This window comes from Leptonychotes weddellii, chromosome 11 (genome assembly GCF_054177405.1).
Source record: "Leptonychotes weddellii isolate Sample4059 chromosome 11, ASM5417740v2, whole genome shotgun sequence".
Lineage (NCBI taxonomy): Eukaryota > Metazoa > Chordata > Mammalia > Carnivora > Phocidae > Leptonychotes > Leptonychotes weddellii.
This window is the reverse complement of record NC_138379.1, coordinates 78,394,994-78,413,915: the sequence shown is the minus strand read 5'-3', so window position 1 is coordinate 78,413,915 and position 18,922 is coordinate 78,394,994. Positions and strand designations below refer to the sequence as shown.

Below are 18,922 nucleotides of genomic sequence, written 5' to 3'. Positions count from 1 at the left end.
TGGGTACCGACCGCTGGGCGCTGCTAGGGTGACTTGCCCGGGGGTACACAGATCTGGGGCTAGAGGGACCCAGCTCAAGCGGGGTGGGACAGGTTAGCCAGGCCGACCCCTAGAATTTTCAGTCACCGTGCAGGTGAAGGCCGGCAGCCCTCGAGGCAGAGGTTGGAGGGAGTCCGGCCTCTCAGAATCACCTGGGCCGGATCCTGTGCCTGAACCCTCAGCGAAATAAAGGTCCAAACCCGCTTCCCTGAGTCCAGACTCCGCCACTCCCCACCTCCCGCCAAAACAGGTTCGGCTTTTTGGCTCTCCCTCTCCCCTCACCCAAATCCCTCACTTCTCAGTTATCTGTTAAAGAAAAGAAAAGCTAGTGAGTTTTTTCCGTGTAGGAGAATCAGGCATTAGGAACCTGCGTTCCGGTAGTCCCGTGTCCTTGATTTAGACTTTCTAGAGCCTCTTTTATTTTTAGTAACATGATGTATTATTTTTCCTTCCTTGACTTATAAAAAAGCTAAACGAGAGATTGTTCAGAGGCATCTTGAAAACATTACTAATCAGTCCACAAAACAATAGTACTTAAAATTAAATTGTGCTTGGTGGCAGGTATTTGGGCCTTGTCATTCTAAGCCTTTGTCAGTTCCTTGAAATGTTTTCAGGGTGTTCTTGCAAACAGGCAGGGCAGCTGATATTCTTGCTTAATAAATAAATGGGCAGATAAATGAAAAGATTCTTTTTAAAACTACCTAACATAGTGGTGTGGCTGGAATTAGAAAGGCCTTCCAGACAGTGCCTCCAAAAAGGCTGTCAGAAGAGGACACTTTGTCCTTGTTAAAGCCAGTAAGGCCTAGAGACAGATTCAAACATGTGAAGGAAGAATTTTTTTTCACATTTGCCTTTGCGGGGGGCGGGGGGGCGCGCAATTTTAGGCTTGAGCACGTGGAGGCATATATTTAAATTTCTCCCCATCTCCCAAGAAATTAATTTAAATGATGCTTTTACAGCGTACAAAGGGCTTTCATTTGTTATATAACGTAATCATCAAAACAGTTTTCTGAGATATATATTATACATCATGGTATTAGGAGAAAAATGAGGTTCAGAGATGTTATTTGTAGGATTTACAGCTGGCTGAGGTAGAATGGAAGCTAGCGCTTTTGATTCCAGAATCCTTGGTCTGTTTTTTTGTTACACTATGGTATAATTTCCTTTCTAGAAACACATGTAACTACACAACTCCAGAAAGAGGAAGATGTGTGCTGTGGGAGGCTCCTTTCAATTTTCTTTGGGATCTACAATCTTCCTTTTCCCGCTCAACCTATCAAGTACAGTCTCTGAACTATACCCTACATTTTGCAGCTTTTAACCTCTGGACTACCTGCAACATTTTAATTATTGAAGCATTGGAAAATAAAACAAGGGCCCAGATTCAGTGGCTTGGAGTATCCCACCTAACAGCAGTGATTAAAGAAAGTAGAGTCAGTAACGTGTCTCCTGTCACTCAAAATACATTGTAGAACTTGGACTATGCTCTTATTAAATAGAATGATTCAGACTTTATGTTTTTAAAGCTCAGTAAGATGAATGTCCTATCTCCACTTCTTGAAATACACAAGGTTTCAGACACATTCAGGATGGAAAATTAAAGTTTGGGGGCATAGGGACTGCAGTGAAGAAGTCTGAAGCCTGGGGTTTCTGACTGGGGGATGGGGTTCATGATGAACATATTTGAGTCCCTGTCACATACCAAGCACTGTTATAAGTGCTTTGCATGTATTATCTCATTTAATTTTGTGAAGTTTTTTTTTTTCAGATTTATTTAAATCTCTCAGTGTTTACTTCTTTTGAGATTTGTTTGAACCCCTTAATGTATAGTTCTGTTGGCACTTCACCTTGGTATAAAATATTTGCTTCGTAAATATTTATTTTGATGAAGTCCTTAAGAGCAGGATCTCTGTCATAACTTGGTATCTCCAGTACTACTAAGTATCTTGCTTTGTGAGAAACTAGTACTTGATATATTTGTCACTGAAATTAATAAATAATAGATCATATTCAAACTGAGTTCTTCTGTTCTTTTTTTGGCAGCAAGCTAATGAACAAATTTCCAGGGAAGGTTATATGACCTTTAGCTTCTATGGTATTACCTTTACTTATTTATTTTTTAATTGCTAATACAGATACATCTGTAATAAATATTTGTTTTTTGTGATCAAACACAGTCTCAATTACAAGGCAACTTAGAAGTTAAAATATAAACAGCTTAATACCAGAAATGAAGCAAAATTATGTCTTTTTGCAACAGCAATTCTGAAATTATTTTTATACAGTGTAACAACAAGGGCATCAACTTCATTATTTTCCAAATTTAAGTTTGGTTTATATATTTTATTGAAATGGTTATTCTCCAAACATTCACATCATTCCATCAGTATCTTCTTCCCACAAACATTTCTTCCTTCTACTTTTTAGCTATCTTGCCTTTTTGTTTGTTTCATATTAAAGGATCAAATTTATTTGACTTAATGGAATATGGTTTGAAGCCAGTAGTGTCTCAGAACTTCATCTGAACCCAAAAACCTGACTCTAAGAGAAGTGTACTCTCATTGCTAAAACTTCACCCTTATCTCTCAGAATTTTCAATTCCTTAGAATTTCTCAGACTTTAGGTAGTTACCTGTTTTGTGAATTTTCTTGTAGATTTCCAGTGGGAATAGATACCCCAAATCTGGATATTCAACTGGTATTTTAGTCTTTTAGTAACTAACATGTTTAAATAACGTAAATCTCCACATCATGCAAAGGGGACTGATTCGTGCTTTCAAAGGCATATACAGGAAACATTAGGTTCAAAGGTGTAAATAATGATAAGAGCAAATTGCTTGTGATGGTAGAGCTGCAGCCTCCAGAGTGTACTTGTTTGGCTCAGGTACTCTAGGAATGGGAATTCTCAGAATTTCATAGCAGAGGTGATAGGTTACCACACTACTAAAAGAATAAAAAAGAGTATGGAAGGGGTTTCTATCTTACAATGAGGCAGTATAAGAAGCATTCCAAATATGCCAGCCTTCTTAAATTAATAGCAGACATTCTTTACATTACTTCCTCAATGTCTCTTATTTCCCAGCTTTTTATAAGAGGAAGACAAACCTCAGATTACAGTTTTCACCCAAGGATAAACCCCAATTTCTTTCTCTTTTCTTCTTCTTCTTAAAGAACCTTAGAGGGAAATGCATTTGCATTATATGAGGACTGTTTTGTGAGAATTAAATGTAGAAATGAAAAACCAGAGAAATGAGGCCAAATCCCAGATCTGCCTTTTCTCTTCAAGCATCTGATTCCCATTTTATTTTTTTTTAAAGATTTTATTTATTTATTTGAGAGAGAATGAGAGAGAGAGAGAGCATGAGAGGGAGGAGGGTCAGAGGGAGAAGCAGACTCCCCGCCGAGCAGGGAGCCCGATGCGGGACTCGATCCCGGGACTCCAGGATCATGACCTGAGCCGAAGGCAGTCGCTTAACCAACTGAGCCACCCAGGCACCCCTCTGATTCCCATTTTAGAAACAATGCTTTCATCTCCAGATTCAGCATGACTTTCTCTTTTAATCATAAATATTTTGCACTACCAATGGTGATCTGTTGACATTTGTCCTAAAGTCCTTGCAGGGCTATTTCAGATCTACCATTCTTGCCATAGGATGAATTTGACTCACAGAATAGTCAACACTATTAAAAAGGCAAGTTCTTGTATTGGAGGCTGTGCTTTTCTTTTTATTTCTCACACACCTTTCTTCCATGAATCAACTCTTTGATGGTTATCCTGGTGAATCATTTCTGTTCATTGTTTCCAAGATGGTGACAGTTCGAATGTTAGCAGTCACTAATCCAGCCCTGTCCTGCCACCCATGAGTTATCCTCACCATCCCTTCCCTAAATATAATTCCCTTTCCTTCCAGACCTGGACTTCCTCAGAGGCTGGGAAATTACTGAATTTCTCTCTGTGTCAGCCTCTCAGGAGGGAATGATTATGACGTACTTGCAATGCCATTAGGAAACATTGGCAATCCCTGATCTTTTTGATAATTTAAGGCCTAGAATTATCAAAAGTCCCAGGTTCACACCCTTCTCCTAAAATGAAAGAAATGGAGGAAGCTCCAAGTTTGGTGTAATAGTAAACTTCCTTATACCACTCCTCAATATATTAAGAGAAAATTGATTTATCTAAGCTCCCTTTCTCGTTTAGTCAGTCTTGAAATTCTGATTTCATATGTTCTCAGAAGAGAATGCAATGATATGTCAGATGATCTTTTAGCATCTCTGAAAGATCTCTCTTTCTCTAAAAGACTTCTAGGAAAATTGTCAGATGACACACAGTGAATGTTTTTTTGCTCCAGATATCCAGCAGGGAAGTCCTCAGAGACATCTGATTTGAGGGACAGTCCATAATTGTTCCAGTATATATTTCTGATACCTGTCAGTGACCCTCTCTGAATATCATTAAGATGGAAAGTTTTTCACAGTCCCCTGTCACACATTTTGAATTCCTTTCTTAGTTCTCTTATGGTTTGATAGAAGTGGGAGATTAGTAGTGGATAGAGGGGGAGAAACTCAAATCATTCTTCACCTCCCACTAGTTCAACTCCTTGTAAAATTAATATCCAAACCTTATGGTAAATGAAGTCAGGTCAGAAGAAATGTATTTCCTTTTTTGAAATTTCTCAGAAGCAATATGCCCAGTACATGGTGCAGCTAGGTGAAATATAAGGCTGTGGGTTCCACTTGACTCTGAATAATCACAACAATCCAGTAGGTTTGCAGAAATGCATAGAAAATTTATGAACAACATCTCATTTCTTCTTGACAACGTTGAGCCGAAGTATTGATACAAAACATCTCAGGTGAGAAGTTTTAAGTGTGTTCAGTTCCCCTTTCCCCAGCCTTTTCCACCACAGGTCCTGGTCAACAAACACACAGATTTGGACCCCCGCTTTTCCCCACTCTGGTCTCAAGGCACCATGAGATGCTTTTTGGGAGATGATCAGTTTACATCCTTTTTCCTGTTTGGTGTCATATAAAGAAAGTGCTCATTTGAATCGGTTCCATGCAATGCTCACTGCTACTGAAACGGCCTGTCATCTGGTTCGAGGGGGTCGTGTGGCTGGTGACTGAGCTTCAGTGACTAGAAGAGTCCTAAGATCCTGACTCCTAGGAAAGCATGGGAGTCAAGTCCACTGTAATTCAGATGGTTCAGAAGGCTCTGCCCTGGCTGGGGATCATGCTGGGTGTGGTTCTGCTTTGGTCAGGGTAGCGTGGTGGACTTTCTTTGGTTCCGAAGCCCTCCCCTCCGGCCCCACTAGGCTGTAGGCATGGGTGGCCAGCCCTGGCTGGGGCGCCGCTTCGGTCGACAGTGTCCGCTGGCTGCGTGAGGCACTATTTGCTGTGGAGCGCGTGGAGGAAGAACCGGAGCGTGAGCTCCGTGAGCCTGAGGAGGAGGAACTGGGTTTCACGAGGCGGGCTTTGGGGGCTTCCGCATCCTCCCTGAAGAGAAAAAACAGCAAAGGTAAACTTTAACACTGACAAGACCGTGATGGCGTCCACTATGGTTGCTTCCGTCTGAGGTTTCCCAATAAATTCCTCAAGCTGTAAACTTCACATGATACCACTGGAAGGCAGCCATTTAGGGGAATGGGCGCTTCCCCAGTCCCTGAGACTTCATGGTTGGCTTAGGCAAATGGATGTTTTGTTAGCCCTGAAGTCAACTCTATTACGCTGGGAGAGTAGGCACTCACCATTGAGATTGATTTGGGGTTTGTCTACATAAACCCTTATTTATTTGTTTGTTTATTTTTTGGTGGGCAGCAAAGCAAGGTTTATTGAGGATTGCAAAGTGATAGTACAAAGCTCCCAAGGAGGGAGGGGACCCCAGGGGGTTGCCCAATCCTTTTATTTTTTTTTAAGTAAGCTCCACACCAGCGTGGAGCCCAACGTGGGGCTTGAACTCACAATGCTGAGATCAAGAGTAACTGACTGAGCCCACCCAGGTATCCCTACGTAAACCCTTTCATGGCCCATAGGTTATACCCATTCTTGATTGTAGGCCCTTCATAAGTGCAAGTGAATCACAAGTAACCTAAAGTTGATCTTTTCATTCTCAGTTGAGGATAGATAGTTTCACAGTAAAGGCAAGATAAAACAGACCTTCTGTCCCTAGGCTGGAACTCCTTACCTAACCAGAATAATCCTTTTAACAGATTCATAGTTAAGAGGAAATGGGAGGGGCACCTGGGTGGCTCAGTCAGTTAAGCATCTGCTTCAGCTCAGGTCATGATATATTAGGGTCCTGGGATTAAGCCTCAAGTTGGGCTCCCAGCTGAGGAGTGAGTCTGCCCATCCCTCTGCCTCCGCCCCACCACTCCCCCCTCCCCCTCCCCTCCCCCCCCAGCTCCTGCTGTGTCTCTCTCCAATAAATAAAAAATCTTTAAAAAATAAAATAAGAGGAAATGGGACCTTTATGTTGGCTGGTCACTATACAGTTAGCTCTGGAAAGGAAGTCTAGTAGAAGGGATTTTGAAGAGAGGTTTACCGAATTTCATTAGGTCTTTCTTCTTCCTCATATCTCTCTTTGTCTTTCCTCCGGATCAGCAGCCATACCAAGAGGAAAATCAGCAGAGCTCCAGCCACCATTCCCGTCACTGCTCCTGCAACCATGCCGATGCTTTGTACATCTATTTTCTCAGAAACAAAAGCAGAGGTAAAACCAAACATAAGCTAGGAAATACACGAACTTAAAAAAAACATAAGCCCTGGGACGCCTGGTTGGCTTAGTAGATGGAGCATGTGACTCATAATCTCAAGGACTCTTGATCTTGGGGTTGTGAGTTTGAGCCCCACCTTGGGAACAGCGTTTACTTAAACAAGCAAAACATAAGCCCCGGACAAGGTATTTCCAGATCTTTCTGTCTTCTTGAGTTTCCCATTTACCCTTGGTGTATGACTAACCCCTTTGATATTGAAAGGTAGCAGATCATGCCACCCCAAAATATGCCTCTTTGGCATTAGGACTATTTTAAGCTGATTTTTTTGAAGTAGGCTCCACACCCAGTGTGGGGCTTGAACTCACGACCCTGAGATCAAGAGTCTATCCTCTACTGACTAAGCCAGCCAGGTGCCCCCTTCAGCTGATCATCTCTGAGAAACAGCAGACACAGGAGAAGTTCTAAAAACAAAGTAGAAGATACCCTTTTGTAAGGGAAATTTACATTTATAAAGGAAATCTCCATTTGGTCCTCTCCTGGACAGAATAAATTTCTTTAGGAAGCTGACAAATTCATACAGGTTCCTAAACAGAGAGTGAGCTCCAAGATTGGAAGGGTCATCGCAACTGCTGAATTTATTTTAGCAACAGCCATGTCCTTCTGGAAATAAAGGTTTTTACTTTGACCTTCCTCTTGTGATTAGAAGTGTTTTACACGGAACCACAATGCAGACGCAGGAACAAGCCCCTTGGATACTTACACTGTACAGTCACTCGCACCACACAGCTCTCCTTCCCAGCCTCATTGCCCGCTGTGCATTGGTAGAGCCCAGAGGACGCCATGGTGAGATTGTGTAGCAGAACACGTCCAGGGTTATTGTAGTCTACACACAAGCAGAAGGAACGACTGTAATCCTCTTAGTGTGACAGGGTCTCTGTTTACTGTTCACCTCATTGCATCATTGACCTAAGATGCTCTAATACAGTTTGCTAAGGAAGAGATGATAGATTTTTTTGGAATGTGGAAAGAAAGGTGAACATTCTTTGAAGTTGCACATCCTCAAGGGTTACAAAAGGCTGGGAACTGTGTAAGGGATAGTCAATACGGTAATTAGGTATCATGGATCTGCGGTACATCTCTCCCTCATTTCTTTTGCCGCTTATGTGCCATTTGAGGAAAGAAAAGACAGATTTTTTTTTTTCCTGTCCGGGTTGACGGATGAAAAATAGAAGCTCAAAGAGGTTCGGCAGTGTGTTCAAGGTCACATGGTGAGTTGCTGACAAAACCAGATTTAGAATTCATGGCTAGAGTACCATTCTGTTGTCTCAGCAGACTGGTGGAAAGATGACTTACCAATCCTGGACTTGGGAGGGAGATGTTCATCCTCTCCCTCCTTCTCCCGGATTCGCTGCCAGTAATACATGATGGGCTTTGTGCCAGAGGCTGACTCACACTGCAGGGTCACGTCACTTCCTTCTGTCAGCTCTCCTTCCAACTCGCATTTGGGCTTTGATGGTCTCACTGGCAAAAAGAAAAAGCTTCAAAGATCGCCAAACACCAGATTCTGTGGAAGAACTACATCCTGTTGAGCTGTTTCTCTAGCCATCTGTTACGGTCCACTTTTGAGTGGGGATTCAGTAGCCTTTTGCTATGCAACCATGCTTTACAGCACCCCCAGAAATACACCCACCTCCATCCCCCGCACACACATACACCCAATTCCAGCTGCTTCCAGTGGTGCTGTTGTAGTTTTCAGAGGCTGCCCCAGAAACTCCCATCATTTCTCAAAGAAGACACTGTTACTTAATTGGAAGTTTTAGGAAAGCTGAGTGTGATTTTACTAATACTGAAACAGGGATAGAAGTCCATTAACTTGGAAGCAGTTAAACAGAACTTAGGAGCTTTTGCTGCCAGAAACCAGAAATGGAGTTGAATCGTATCTCAGAGATGTAAGGTAAATATAAGAATACCATTTAAACATTAGAGGATATTTAAATTTTGTAAGTGGGTTCCCATGGAAAATTGTGATTGTTCTTTCTTCTTTTATTATGTCTAAAATAGAGAACATACTTCTTCCCAGGGAACTGGACTAGATGATCTCTGAATGTATAATACAGGGTATCAAACAAAAGGTTATGTACCACCATGGGGCATTTGGCTATTCCTCACAGAGACCTTATTAATAAGATGGAGGCGTTTACCTTGACACTCTAGCTTACCTAAGACTTTTAAGATGACATGACTCCACACATAGCGCCCTGAATTCTTCACTTTGCAGCTGTAGCGGCCCTCATCACTGGGCTTCAGAGGCTCAATCTGCAGGGAAGCATCTCCTGCCAGGAAATTGGAAGCAAAGGCCACTCGGCCCTTCTGCTCCTCAGTCAAGTTACTGTAGACATGACGGCTGGAGTAAGTGATCACCTGTGGGACAGACCAAGCCAGAGTCAGGCAATGGGGATCTCGGCCTTCATCTTTTGCTGATGTCCAGATGAGGAAAGGGGATACTCCTAATGGAACAAAGTAGTCAAGCCCATGGCTGATTTCTAAGGGTCAAGAGACCTCTGTTCTAAATGAAGTTAAAAGTACCATATGTTTGTCTAGGCCTTGCTTCTCCTTCCCAAGATAATACCTCTTATTTGTGTAGCATTTTAATTACAAAGTAGTAACTGTTTCATTAAACGCTGAGAACCATTTCATTTCATAGGTAAGAGATTTTACATTTGAATTACATGTTCAATCAAGTTCACACAGCTAAGTCAAGGAAGGAAGGGAATGCACAATAAATGCATATAAGGGTATCAAGAGTTGGCTGTGAGGAGATTTAGTTGAAAATGATGGAGAGGAGACTTACCTTTTCCCTGCATACCCCTCCCCCTTTTTTTTTGAGAGAGAGAGAGCAAGCAGGCTCTACACCCAGCCCAGTGCAGAGCCCAACACGGGGCTCAATCCCACCACCTTGAGATCATAACCTGAGCCGAAATCAAAAGTCAGACGCTCAACAGACGGAGCCACCCAGGCGCCCTTCCCCAAATACCCTTTCTGACTTTCTAATTTCCCGCCACCTGCATGTGAGGTATTCAAAATATACTACACTCCTTTTGCTCAGCACTTTTACATCTAGTTAATTTCCCACATAGTGTTTTTGCAAGTTAAGTAGTTCCTCCCCTTCTCTCTGGTTTCACTTCCCATGGTTTCAGTACCCGAGGTCCAGAAGCAGATGATCCTCCTTCTGCCATATTGTCAGAAGGCCAATTGTAGCCTAACACGTATCACAGAGGCACTGTATCATCTCACATCATCACAAGAAGAAGGGGGGGTATGGTACAGTAAGATTTTGAGAGAGGGAGAGACAACATGGTATATATAGGATGTGGCACTATTCATGGTTTCAGGCATCCAGGGGGGATTTGGGAACATATTCTGCACAGATAAGAGGGGAATCCTGTAGCCATTATCCCCATTGCAGACAAGTAGCAGAACTGGGATTTGAAAATAACCATCTAAGACCGTTTAGTTCATGATCCTGGTATACCAGTTACTTCTCTTCCACTTCCTGTGGCCATCTGCATTCATTTCACTGCTCATTAAGTGCTCTTCCAGAAAGTTTGGAAACGAAGGCAAAAAAGTGACACTATAAAATCAATCTGTTTTGTTCTTACAAAAGTTTAGAGTCCAGGCGAGGGGACTGGAGGAGTTAAAGAGGAGAAGTCAATGCTTAAAATTCAAGTCTGATACAGAGGACTTCATTGTTTGGCTTTCCTTTTGGGGGGCTTCACTGCCGATTAGTAAGAGGAAGTCAGTTGGGAAAAAATTACATCCCTTCCTACCATAAAATACACATGAGCGTCATGTCTTTGTGTCTTTGTTTTTCCAGGTAGGGACATCAAAGTTTGGATTTCTCTAACAACAACAACAACACCAAAAATCCTGGGGCGCCTGGCTGGCTCAATGGGTAGAGCATGTGACTCTTGATCTTGGGGTTGTGCGTTCAAGCCCCTCGTTGGGTGTGGAGCCTACTTAAAAATCATCATCATCATCATCATCACCATCATCATCATCTCAAGTTTTAGTGAAATTTCATCTGCCTGCATCATAGCCTGAAGTTCTTGAATCCTTCCCTGGTTCTGTCTGTCCATCATCTCACTCCTGTTAGTAACAAAAACCACGCTGTTCTTGTCCACCAAGACTTCAAGCTATATAACTTCAGCTTTGCCCTTTCTGCCATTCAGCATATTCTTAAACTCATTTGATTTCAAATGTCAGCAAACATTTATGGGATGACTGCTTCCCATCAGGTCAGGGGGAGGCTATACAGATGAGTAAAACCCTCTTCCTGTCTTCAAGTAATTTATAATCTAATGGGATTAACAAGGAGAGAAGTATAGACATAGAAAAAGGATTAATTAACTTGAAATAGTATCAGAGAGAATGTCCCAGAAAAGTTGGAGGCATTTGAGTTAGGCTTTGAGAGATAAGTATACTAAATGAGAGATAACAGAGTCAGGGAGAAGAGGGCTGCAGGGAGCACTCCAGATACACGGAAGGGCACTAAAAACAGACACACAAGCATACGGGAGTCTCCCGTGCACATTTCTGGCAAGCCCATCCTCAATTACGTGATGCCCTGCAATACATCAAATGCTTTCCTGAAAAGATTTGAAGCCATCCAATAAAATGTCCATCAGTTCTCTTTCCATTATATCAAAATTCTTCAGTATCATCCTTTTTGCCCTCACCACCTTTCTGAGAAATGTGTTTTTTCCTTTCCCTGCATGCTCTTTTTCATCAGCAAACTATTTATTGAGCTTGATGCCAGGGTACGGTGCCCGAAAACGAGCAGGAATAAGACACAGCTCCTACCCTGGGGACCTCACAGTCTTCGGTGGGGGTAGTATGGGGGAGAAGAAAGTAAGAGAAAAGTACAGGTAGACACTGTCGCTGATAATAAACTTAAGACATTTTCGGTATTCGACTTTGCCCGCTCATTTCAACCAGCCCTGCTACTGTGATAATTCTCATATCCTTATCTCTGTCCTGACATAGTTTTGAGCTCTGGTTTCATATTTTCAGCTGCCCCACTGCTGTGTATTTCTGCCCTCTCCAATCCACTTTACATAACGATGTAAGTGGATGCCAAGTTAACACTAATGTAAAACTCACATCAGCTCTTTTCCAGCTTAAAACCCTTCAGTGGCTCCCTACCACCTCCAAATGATGACCAGATTCAGTCTATAGTTCTCACAGTGACCTCTGCATTACCTTCCCAGTCTCATTTCCTTTTATCCACCTCCCATATCTGGGTACCATCAGATAACGTTGTCTCCCTTTCTTTAGTATCACTCATGCTTTCTTGTACTCAATGCCTCTGCCCACTGCATTTTTCCATGGAGAAACTCTCTTTTCTCCATCTCTCCACATGAAGAATTCCTATTCATTCTTTCGGGGCACCTGGGTGGCTCAGTCGGTTAAGCATCCAACTCTTGATTTCGGTTCAGGTCAAGATCTCAGGGTCATGAGAGAGAGCTCCACGTTGGGCTCCATGCTCATGGGGAGTCTGCTTGAGATTCTCTCCCTCTGCCCCTCTCCCCACTCATTCTTTTTCTCCCTCTCCCTCTTAAATAAATAAATCTTAAGACAAAAAGAATTCCCTTTCATTCTTTCGAACCCAAAATCAATGTTAACTTCTCATGAAACCTTCCCTTCACTCAGACTAATGGTTTTTTTTTTTTTTCCTTCTCACCCACAGCATCTCTTTGCAGCATTTTTATGTGAGGAGAAATGGTGAAAGACTTGGGCTCATAGGTTGCTAGATCCCCTTCCTATAATGCTGGGTGTTGTCCAGGAGATCCTTGGGGCATTCTGGTTTTATATATGTCTCTTGTCCTTAATTGTCTCTGGCTAGGCTATAATGCAACTCTGCAATCCTTTATTGAATACCCACTTACTGAAAACATACTCTGTGCTTAGCACTGTGCTAGAGATGATACCAATACAAAGAAAATTGTTCTATGGAAGTGTTGAGGGCCAGGACATGCCACCCCAGAATATGCCATTTTGCATGTGCATAAGAATTTCAAATGCTAAAGGCATTTGAGTTCTTGAAGCCCCTTGACATAAAGCAGAGCCTCCCAAAAGAATTTAAGTGTCATAAATCCCCTCCTGAGAACAACTCTAATCTCTTCTAGGAGACCAGAAAAGGGCACCACACCCAGACAGACAAAATCACAAGCTAGCCTATCTCCCATCTGTTCTTCTAAGGGCCCATTTATCTTCCTCAAAAGTCATTTGCTTTTCCCTAAGTGTCCTCCCTCATCTTCCCTTTTCCCTACTAAGTTAGGTATATAGCCCAAATTCTAGCCACCCCTTGGAGTTACTCATCTGTGGGTACTTAGTCCCACACGTTACATACATGGTACACAGAAGTTAATAAACTTTGTTTTGTTTTTCTCCTATTAACCTATCCCTTTGTTGTACACCTGAAACTAATAAAATGTTATATGTCAAGTATATCTCAGTAAAAATTTTAAAAAAATTTTTTTAAGAGAGAAAACAAACAAACCAACAAATATCTGTCTTTTATTGGTCTAATTTATAGTGCCCCAGCTGGAAAACCTAGGAGAAGAAAGGGGAAAAGATATTTTTCCCCCTCTCCTACAGTTTTAAAGGACAACTTAAAAAAAAAAAAAGCTAAAATTATGACTTTCATATACATAGAAAATAAGCATGTGTCAAAGATTTTATTTAACTCATTAATAAATGATGGAATCAGAAAGATTTTGCAACAGGTTCAAATGAGAATCGGACAAAGGTTTGTAGTCTCCTTTGGACAAAATTCATTTGCATCTCTATAAACAGGAACCACCGCCATGCTATGGATATGGAAACAGGGACATCGCTATGGGCATTCCATAAGTTAATTTCTATTTCTGTGGAAATTAATATGTGAGGAAAATTAGACCATAATTCATCTGAAAATTTGGAGTCTAAGCATGAAGACGATGTTTGGGAGGGACCTCCCTATGGTATACTGTATGTGGGGGTTGGGGGCAAGTGTTCAGGCTGGGGTAGAGAGAGATCCTCTATTGGTATGATTGGCATGACAGTAAGGGGAATTAGATTCCTTGAAGGCTGCTCCCCTCTGCCCCCACTCCCCTACTGCCCCCTCCCTCAGCAGGTGGTTTCACAGTTCAACTCTCTGGGTCTCTAGATTAGAATTCCTGCAGGACTACTGAGAAGAGCATGGGGGAGTGTTTCCTTCTGACTGGGATGAGGGGTGCCAGGGAAATGGGAGCTGGCTTCACTGGGACAGCATCACCAGCTGCTCCTGAAGGCTAAGATGAACTCTTCAAAGACATTTTACAGCAAATTGGTAAGCATGACCAGTTAGAGAATATTTAGGAAAGAGAAGAGAGGGTAGGAAGAAGAGGAGTGATCCATCCACATCCATCCAGAGGTAGAAATGGGAGCAAAAGCCGTATTGGAATGTTAAGCTAAAGAGATCCAAGAGCACAGTCATTTACCCAACAAATTTTGAGCCTCCACAATTTGCCAGCAGCATCAGTTGTAATGCTTGGGAGATATCAGTGAATAGAGCACGTGAAAATCCCAACCCTTGGGGAGCATGCATTCTGGTGGCAGCAAACAGACGTGGAAGAACATTGTATGGTACATTAGACAATACTATGAAAATAATAGAACAGGGAAGGGGGGTTGTCGGCCAGGGGGACAGACCGCAATTTAAATAAGGTGGTCGAAGTAGACCTCACTGGAAGGAGACATGAGAGCATGTCTTGAAGGAGACGCCGAACTAGCCTTGGGGAAAGGGAGTTCCAAGAGAAGAAAAGAGCAAAGGCAGAGACCCTAAAGTGGAAGCATGCCTTGGCATGTCTGAGAAACATCAAAGAGGCCAGGTCACTGGAGTAAGCCAGGAGAATAGTAAATGAGGTCAGGCAGTGGGGCCAGATACTGCAGGGCCTCTGGGCCATTGTAAAGATGATGGCTTTCACTCTGCGGGAAGTGGGGGGCTATTATAGGATTTTGAGTAGAAGAGTATCATGATATGATTTGTTTTGAGAATAGGCTGTAGGAGGCCAAGAATGGAAACAGAAAAACCAGTCAAGAGTCTACTAGAGTTGGGGTGCCAGGGTGGCTCAGTCGGTTAAGCATCTGCCTTTATTTATAATTTTTTTTTAAAGATTTTTATTTATTTTTTGACAGAGAGAGACACAGCGAGAGAGGGAACACAAGCTGGGGGAGTGGGAGAGGGAGAAGCAGGCTTCCCGCGGAGCAGGGAGCCTGATGTGGGGCTTGATCCCAGGACTCTGGGATCATGACCTGAGCCGAAGGCAGACGCTTAACGACTGAGCCACCCAGGCGCCCCTTAAGCATCTGCCTTTAGCTCAGGTCATGATCCCAGGGTCCTGGGATCCAGCCCTGGGTTGGACTCCCTGTTCAGCGGGGAATCTGCTTTTCCCTCGCCCTCTGCACCCCCTTCCGCCCGCTTGTTCTTGTTCTCTCTCTCTCTGTCAAATAAATAATCTTTTAAAAAATGTGTATTTGTGGCATGAGGGAAAGAGAGGAGTTCAGGGCCACTCTCCGGTTTGGGCGTGAGCCTATGAAAAGAGAGAACAGCTATCAACCAAGAGAGAAGATGGAGCGGAGGAGGTTTGAAGTCAGAGTGTGCAGGGTGAGGTGGATCAGGAGCTTAGTTTTGGACTTCCTACGTTTGAGATTACCTCTTCAGACACCCAAAGGAGGCATGGGGTAAAGTTGCATATAAATGCGTTGGATATTCAGGAGGGAGGCCTGGAAATACACTTTTGGGAATTCTAAGCTTGTGGATGATTATTTAAAGACACGAGACTGGATAAGATCCCTGATGGCATGAATATAGGATTAAGAAAAGGAGGGGGAAATGAGGGTCTCCAAATAGTGGATGTCTAAACACAAAGATTAGAACTCATTACAATAGCACCAACCTCAGAGTGAAATTGATGACTGTCATCTGTTTAGCTGACTATTCAAGTTCCGCCTTTGCTCACATTTCCAGCCTTACCCCTGGATGACAACTCGTCTTCCTCCTACCCTCTCTTTCATAAAGACTCAGTGAGTTGTACCCTGAAACCACCCGCCTCAGGGGGAGACAGTAGGAGGGTGGGGGCAGGGGGAGCAGTCTTGAAGAGGTCTGATTACTCATTATCCTACCAATTGAGGATCTTTTCCTACCCCAACCTGAACACTTGCCCCTCACCCCCAAGACACGAAGGGAGGTCCCTCAGAACATCATCTTCATGCAGAGGAATATTCTGGAAAGTACAGGAAATGCACGATTTCAGTCAAAGGTCCAGTGTTTACTCCCAGACAAAAGTTCTGTCTTGAATGTCTGCATTCTTTTCAATAGAAGCTGTAAATTATAGGGGAGGGGACAAAGGGAAAGCAAGGGATTTAGTTTTAGGAATTTGGGGTTTAGATCCTAGCTCTGAAATCCGTCTTGGGCAAGGGCCTTCAAAGTCTAAAAGGTTCTCTGGAGCCAAGTTTAAGGTCTAATTTTCCTCATGTATTAAAAGAAAATTAGGGGGCGTCTGAGTGGCTCACTCGGTTAAGCGTCTGCCTTCGGCTCAAGTCATGATCCCAGAATCCTGGGATCGAGCCCCGCATCGGGCTCCCTGCTCAGTGGGGAGTCTCCTTCTCCCTCTCCCTCTCCCTGCCACTCTGCCTACTTCTGCTCTCTCTCTGTCAAATAAATAAAATCTTTTAAAAAAGAAAAAAGAAAATTAGGACAATTCTTAGCTACCGACCTCACAGGCTTATAGTAAGAATTTTAAGAGCAGAAATCGTGAAAGGACATCATTCCTTTGCTCACTGACCATTTCGTGACTACTCTGGGCGAAGACAGCCCTTGGCTCTGGCCTTAGGAAAATATGCATCAGGCCTAGAAAGGAAAATCCATCAACACAATGCAATACTTTCGGCTGGGGAGTTTTGTTTTTATTTAACAAACACATACATGGTATTTATTTTGTTCGAGGCACTGTTCTAAATGCTTTACAAGTATTAACCCCTTGCATTAAAGAGAAAAAAAAAAACACGGCAGTGAAAAGTTCACGGAAAGATTAAGGAGATTAAGGAAGTGAGTCTCCCCAACAAACTGCTTAGACTTAGACATAAGGGCATTCTCTCGTTTAATACATTCTTTAGAGAGGGCCTTCGATGAGGTGGGAACATAGATCCTAATCTGAAACTGGGGCAGCTGCAGTTTATCCTGCTCCAGTGGGGTCATTCTTTTGGACCCTCCTGTGTTCACTGATTCATAACTACATTTCCCATAGAGCCTGGGCATCCCGGAAAGCAGTTCCTAGGGCCTGGGAGAGGTTTCTTGCCTATTCTTATCCCTTAAAATGCAAACAACCTCCTGTTTCCAGGGTGCGGCCAGGGATCAGGAGAACAAAGGCAAAAGAAATGTAGATAAAATTAAATCTCCTTACAACTTGCAGCCCATTGACAAATACTTGAGGCATGCAGAGTATGACCTTCCTCCAGGACTCCCAACGGTCTTAATGGTAATGCCTTGGCAAAAGGCAACCTTAGCTTGACAACAGCCAGACCTCCAGGACCTGTCTTTTTTAACATATGAAAATCCTTTTGGAAACTTCCTTCATTTCTGCCCCCTCCCAATGTAAAAGTATAGTCAATTGCTCCTCAAAATCTAGAATTTTTTTTTTTAAAGAATTTATTTATTAATTTGAGAGAGAGAGGGAGGGAGAGAGAGCACAAGCAGGGGGAGCAGCAGGCAGGGGAGAAGGAGAAGCAGGTTTCCCACAGAGCAGGGAGTTGGATGCGGGGCTCGATTCCAGGACCCTGAGATCACAACCCAAGCCGAAGGCAGTCACCTTAGTCGACTGAGCCACCCAGGTGCCCCAAGGCAGCTCTTTCTGCCCCTGGGTCCAGTCCCTGTGCTTTAATAAAAACCTTTTTGCACCGAAAACATCGCAAGAATTCTCTCTTTTTTTAAGTAGGCTCCAAGCCCAGCATGGAGCCCCAAGAATTCTTTCTTGACCGCTTGCTCCCGGACCCCACATCACATCACATTAGCCAGCACCATATTTGAGGAATTTCTTTGTCCTACCTCACTGCTTTTTGTTTTTCTCCCAATCAGATAAAACCTATGAACTCTGACCCAGGAAAAAAAAAGTACATATTATTTTGCAAATAATTTGATAGGGTTCCTAGCATCCAATGAAAACTCTGTGCTTTAGGAGACTCAGACCTGGAAGAGCCAGGTCGCAGCCCTTCTGATACGGTACTTGTCTGTTTTAAATGTTTGCAGGGTGTTCTTGGCCCCACATCCTGTTGCGTTGCATAGAGAGGATAAGTTTCTTGGGGTGGTGGAAGGCCATAGAAATGGCAACTCAGTGGGACAATAGGGAGAGGAGGAAATATATTAGCAACAGGAAAAAAACTGGAAGCTTTAGAGCTTACCTCCTCTTAAGATGGAGAGCGGGCTGATGTTTGGAGGTAGGACAAGTGAGGTGGGGAAGCCTCACAGGTACTCAATTCATGTTACTTTCTTTCTGACTTTTTCATATTACCTGGTAGGTGCATAATCACCACAAGCAAGTGAGTCTGTGCTTCCTAGGAAGAATGAAGAGATTCTAAACCTAGAAATCCGTTAAGAGCTGGGTATTTGTTTTTAAATGTCTTAAATTTTTATCTCAAGTAAACTCTATGCCACACATGGGGCTCGAACTCATGACCCCAGAGATCAAGAGTCGCATGCTCTACTGACTGAACCAGCCGGGCACCCCAAGAGCTGGGTAATTTTTAGAAATTTGGGGGTTTTGTGGGATTTGGGAAGTTGGTGAACCTTTCAGGTCTAGGGGATTTCTTTCTTGTTCATGTTAATATTTGGACTAACATCAGGAAATACTTTTGAAAGTCACATTTGACTTTGGAGAGACTTAGTAGGTGTGGTCCACAGTAGACTCTGGCTGATTTAAGTCTACCGGAGTAAGAGCTTTCAAACTTTGAACAGACTTACATCAAGAAATACATTTTCCTCTGTGACCCAGCACGCCTGTAGAGTGCACATAGACAACTGAAGCGTAAGTTTCATGAAATAGTATATGTGCAATACACTGATATTTTCCAGACTGTGTTTAAAAAAAAAAAAAAACA

The 18,922-nt window shown here is 42.9% G+C and overlaps 1 protein-coding gene and 1 long non-coding RNA gene across 2 annotated transcripts in view; one reads left to right on the top strand and one right to left on the bottom strand.

Annotated features, from left to right (window-relative positions):
• Positions 1 to 6: 6 nt before the first annotated feature.
• On the top strand, positions 7 to 2,054 carry LOC115944320 (uncharacterized). The gene is made up of 2 exons (XR_014138876.1): positions 7 to 289; positions 1,211 to 2,054. It is a non-coding gene; the product is annotated as an uncharacterized LOC115944320 (long non-coding RNA).
• A 67-nt stretch (positions 2,055 to 2,121) lies between these two features.
• The window catches only part of CLMP (CXADR like cell adhesion molecule), a 23,643-nt gene continuing 6,842 nt past the window's right edge, over positions 2,122 to 18,922 (bottom strand). Inside the window, 7 exon segments of the mRNA XM_081797354.1 lie at positions 2,122 to 3,315; positions 3,527 to 5,284; positions 5,287 to 5,531; positions 6,577 to 6,718; positions 7,509 to 7,631; positions 8,102 to 8,269; positions 8,968 to 9,169. Coding sequence (XP_081653480.1) covers positions 5,232 to 5,284; positions 5,287 to 5,531; positions 6,577 to 6,718; positions 7,509 to 7,631; positions 8,102 to 8,269; positions 8,968 to 9,169 — 933 coding nt within the window. The 3' untranslated portion in view covers positions 2,122 to 3,315; positions 3,527 to 5,231.